The sequence below is a fragment of the Oryzias melastigma genome, linkage group LG6 (assembly GCF_002922805.2).
Source record: "Oryzias melastigma strain HK-1 linkage group LG6, ASM292280v2, whole genome shotgun sequence".
Taxonomy (NCBI): domain Eukaryota; kingdom Metazoa; phylum Chordata; class Actinopteri; order Beloniformes; family Adrianichthyidae; genus Oryzias; species Oryzias melastigma.
The window spans coordinates 586,009-591,346 of NC_050517.1; the positions used below are offsets into that span (position 1 = coordinate 586,009).

At 39.2% G+C, this 5,338-nt stretch overlaps 1 protein-coding gene and 1 pseudogene across 2 annotated transcripts in view; one reads left to right on the top strand and one right to left on the bottom strand.

The window, feature by feature from the left end:
- Positions 1-440, bottom strand: part of LOC112152940 — a gene marked incomplete at its 5' end in the record, with an annotated part of 3,750 nt that extends 3,310 nt beyond the window's left edge. The window contains 2 exon segments of one of the 2 annotated variants that reach the window (XM_024282816.1): positions 110-162; positions 258-440. In XM_024282816.1, coding sequence (XP_024138584.1) covers positions 110-162; positions 258-286 — 82 coding nt within the window. 2 annotated transcript variants of the gene reach the window in all.
- Positions 441-3,216: 2,776 nt separating this feature from the next.
- Positions 3,217-4,593, top strand: LOC112151976 (annotated as a pseudogene).
- The last annotated feature ends 745 nt before the right edge of the window (positions 4,594-5,338 follow it).

Here is a 5,338-nt window from a genome sequence, read left to right on the forward strand (position 1 = left end):
TGCTCTGATCTGTGGATTTGGAGCCTGAAAGCAGAAAGAGCACAAGTTCTGAAGAAGATCAACACATTCATCTACGTTGATGTGTCAGCAAAAGGGAATGGAAGATCACCTTTGGCAGGAAAACCACAGGATGGCACAACCAGCACAACAAAAAGGGAAAACCTGAAACATTTACAAAGAGGAAAACATTAGAAAAAAATTCTTCTTTTGATATTTTTAGTTAAAACAATGCTTTAGAGATGGTTCTTCTGTCCTACCCCAGGAAGAACTTTGCAGTCTCCATCATGAAGGCCACAGTACAAAAGGATTCATAGGTGAAGGTTTATCAATGTTAGCAGAGACCAGTCCTGACCAATCAGAGCTTAACGGGTTAACAACAGACAGCTGCTGGAGACAAACTCTCAGGAAGAGACCATCAAATCTCTGGTCTGTAACAATAGCTACGTTTACATGTCCCAGGTAATCGGAATAAACGCCTGATCAGAACAGAAATGTGTCATGTAAACACGTCGTTCGGAATACTCTGGCCCGACAGGTGAGTTATACCGGCTTTGGGTTGTATGGGCTCTAGGAAGGTTGTTGACAGAAGCAACTGCATCTTAAAGGGAGTGCAGGGGTGTCTTAGTTCCCTTGTTGTTTGTGCAGCCTCCTTAAGAAATGTCATGGAAATGGAACACACAACTTTAAAAACAACAGAAACAGTTCAAGAAGCATCACAATCAGAGCATTAAAATATTTGTATTTTCTGTCAATGATAATACAAACAAAATTGAACTATGAACATTTCTGACATGAACTGCATTATTTTCTGTAATTAATCACATTATGGCTGAAGATGTCATGTGTTTGATTAAAGAAATTCAATTTTTAAAGCAGATTTCTTGTCAAAAAACAAGGATCAAAATTTTTGTTTCTGTATCCAAACCACAATCAGAGCCTGACAGTCATTGAGCCATTCCTCGGTAGATTTACTGATATTCTTTGTCATGTTGAAGGATCTGCTTCAGCTTTAAGCTTTAAGATTTTCCTGCTCCTCACATACTGAAGAAGTCATGGTGGATTCTCTGATGGTGAGCTGACCATTACTCTGCACCAAGTCTTTCTTAGATCGGAATAGAGCTGTAAAAGAAGAAACCTGGAGCCAGATTCGCACCACTTTGACATTTTGCTCCGACTGTCTTCCAACTGCTGGTGGGGGACATGTGCTAGCAAACAGTAAAAAGACAAAGAAGCCCCTCCTCGCTCATTCAGTGTGAACACCATGGTCTATAGTTGTGTTGTAGAAGGCAGAATTTAGTGTGTTCTCAAACGTGAGTCACATGACTAGTAGAATGAAAGGTGAAGCTAAACTGCTTCAATTACTAACAATTACTGTGGGGAAACCGAAGTACTCGGAGGAAACCCACAAGACAGCCAGGATTTGTTTGAGATTTTTCCCTACAAATTTTGGTGACAGAAGTTATTTTATTTGATTTTTTTAATATTATTTATAGTTATTTATATTATTTTTTTAATGATTTTCTTTTTATGGGGAGGGATAATAATTTGAGCTGTACCTTTTTGCTTAGTAAAACCTGTGATAACCTTTGTGAATTTTCATGAAGATTACCCTCAAAGGTGGATGTCTGTATGCTCTTGTTTTCAGGTGTATACAGTTGACATTAACCTGTGTTTCTGTAAGTTACTTGCATCTCTCTTTTGCATAAATGTTTCAAAGAAAGCAAATACCAAGAAGTAAACAGCTGAGGAAAAATGTGAACATGTATGTGAGTTCAAGCAAAAAGAAAGGTCCAACGGTCCACGATCAGGAACTGGTTAGCCACCACTACATTTGCAGCTTATTGGTGGATCATGAAGGTTATGTGGAGATCATAGATGTAAAAATACCTGCAGAGAGGGAACAAACGAAACCTGAACCTGTGCTACCCAGCTCTCCTGTACCAGATGACCATATTTATCTGAAAAACTTCACAGATCTTTGAAACTCATTTGGAAAACAATGATCTGAGGTAAATCTCAAAGAGAGCAGGAATCACTGAGACCTTTGTGACCTAGAGCTATTCATGCAGAACTAAGGTTCCCTAATTATTTGCTTCAAAAATGTTCTGAAACGTGGAGATGGTGATCAAGAACCTCCTTGAGGCACTTCAACAAAATCTGGTTAAATAGGACACATTCTTTCCACGGAACACTCCGGATTTCACCACAAATGTAGGATAAAGACCAATTGAACATCCAGCTGATAACAATAATGGAGTCCAGTGACCCGTGTGCAAACTGAACATTTCTCCTCACAGTGAGTCTGGTTTACTGGAGCAGTTTTGACTGTCAGGAAACATCAACTTCAGGTATTCTTCTGTTCATTTGAGAAACATGATTTGATAGAAGAGTTCCTCCTAAAGCAACAACACATTGATCTGGAATTCCTCTTTGAATCTGGTGTTCTAAGGGATAGACCTTGTAAATAAAAGGATTGAGTCAGCATTATTCAATCAATGGGATTTTTTTAAAAGTTCTTCCACCAAGATTACAACTTTATTCTATGTATCTTATGTTAATTTCTCTGTCGAAACTTAGCTGATTAAAAAGTAAATCTGATCTAATCTGATTACATTTCCTGCTTCAAGAGGTGTACTGAATAAAGAGAAAATCTCAGTACTTCAATGGTTGATCTATTTTCCGTCTTGTTCTTCAGCTTTTTTCTTACTCAGGCCTTACATCTTAGTCATATGTTCCCATATGGGGGTTGACCTGTACAAGAACAAGTGAGGGAGGGTCATAAAGGGGTGTGGCCACTTCTCAAAGGGAGCTCAGATGTGTCTCGTAGTTCCCATGAGGCTCCAGCAGCTACCTTAAGAGACAGCATCAAAAATGGAACGTACCAGTGCAGGTGGCAGTGTCATATGGTGTCCTTACGCCATACTATAGTCATTACATATCTGATAGTAATGAAAACGGGGAACTTCCTTGTTTAAGGCTTTATTAGATCTAAATATGGGGTAACAGGGTGCTCCTTTTTTAATTAGCGTGTTTTGATTTTGAAAACAGGAACTTACATAACATTCCTTTGTGCTTAGAGAATATTTATAATGATCATCTGGTCTTCATAATAATCTGTAGTTCATACATGTGTGGTGATGGAGGACGTCTGAAATGAGCCTCTTTGGTTCTGAAACATTTCTGACTTTAAACAGCTGATGATGTTTTCTTGTAAATAAATCTTTGGAAAAGGAAAATTTTGTCCCAGTTTTCCTGAACTCTGGGTTGTACTGACAAACATGGCGGTGAGGGTCCAGAACTTCATGGTTCTGGTGTCCAACCTGTTTGCTGCAGGTTGACATGTTAGCCAGCAGAGAGCAGCACCAGCAAACGCCTCAACAAAGCAAAAGAAACCTGAAATGAATTTCAAGGTTCATATGGAATAATAAAAAGCCCCGATTTAAATTTACCACTTTACAACTCTCGAAACGGAAGAGAGGAACCTGAAAGAGTATTACTATGCTGCTCAGTTTAGACCTCTTGGTGTAAACCTGACTATGAAGCAAGGTGGAAGGTCAGAAAAAGAAATAGAAGGATATAAGATTCAAATCTTTTTAGGAGATGAACAATTAACATCTGCATCTAACAGCAAAATCAACCAAATTATTAAATTAACATTGGATCCTTGGCACACTGTGAAGGACACATATAAACTGATAGGAAACTCTCTTTTACTCAGGTGATTTAGACACGATCCTAAATTCAAATCAGGGCAATTAGACCAAACATTTAAACAGTGGGAACTAAAAGGTCTTACGGCTGTTGCACCCTCCTAAAAAAATGGAAAACTAATGAATATCAGAGTAATTTCGGCTTTTTACAAATAACTTGAATATGGTAGACAGGAAACAACTATTTACAGAAAAAAAGAAATGGCAAACTGAGATGAATCCAAATATAACTGATAACGTGTGGTACAGCCTATGTAAAGTACATTAAACCACAACACAGTCATCTTGGTGAAGGGAATTTAGCTGGAAAATTTGGTAGGATTCTTTATCACACCCAAAATGAAGAGTAGACAAACTTCAACTCTATAGGAATCATGGTATTGTATGAGGAAGTCTGGAGTGACAGAGAAGTATGTCCGAGCAGTGCAGGACATGTATGAGGGCTGTAAGACAGTAGTGAGGTGTGCTGTAGGGGAGACAGAGGAGTTCAAGGTGGAGGTGGCCCTGCAGCCTGTGAGCTTCCAGCTGCACAAAGACAGACAGCACTTTGGCCTGACCCTGGACACTGCAGGCTTTCTCCAGAGGAGCTGTCTGTCAGGCAGGTGGGCAGGAAGCTGAGAGTCAGCGGGAAGACAGAGAAGAAACAGGAGGACGGGAAAGGCTCCTACTCTCACAGACTCCAGGAGTTCAGGAGTTGGATCTGCCTGAAGGCCTGAACCCTGAAGCCGTCACCTGCTGCCTGTCTCCAGACAGAAAGCTCCACATCCAGGCAGTCAAAGAGGAGGCTGACAGAGAGCTGAGCATCAAGAGGAGCTGGGAGGAGGAACCACAGAGAGAGAGTGTTCACAGACACAAGACAGCACAGACTCACAACACACCATAGAACCAACACAACACATGGACTCACACACACATTCATGGGACTTTATGATAGTTTTCGATGGAGAGAATTGAAGCTACTTTGATTTATTTGGATCTATTAACTTGTGTTTTTGACAAATGTACGATCAAATGTAACAAGAAGTCACGATGTAATAAAATTACTTTTATAGTTTTTTTTAATGTTTGTTTGATTAAAGTTGAGAAAAATAAATATTTTAAAATAAAATGATTTCTGTCTGTAGAGTCTTGATTTCACTGTTTCTTTAGATTCTCTGAAAATAAAAAATAAAAACTATAATCTGTTGAGTTGTTTTATTGATTCAGCATTCTCACATCAAATCATGAGTGATAATCACTTCACATCATCCACTCCTTTATACTGGATCAGTATTGATCATTTCCTTCCTTTGATGCAGATACATTCTGCTTGGATCTCCAGTCACACCCAGAGCTACAGAACCGGCTCAGTTACACTTTAGGACGTGTCTGAGCTGACCCAGTTGAAGAAAACCAAAACCTTTTATATCAGCCGTCTGCATCACCCTCTTTGTGTGATCCATACAGTTGATGACCATGTTGATTTACTCTCTGTACTCCATTCAGGTTTGAATGTAGTAATTCTCTGTTGTACTCGCAGATAAAAACCTGTTTTTGACAAGTTTCAGACACAGAATCTGTTGTATGTCAGGAAAACTTGATATGAACTAACAACATTTTTATTACCACACACAAAGAAAACCACATGG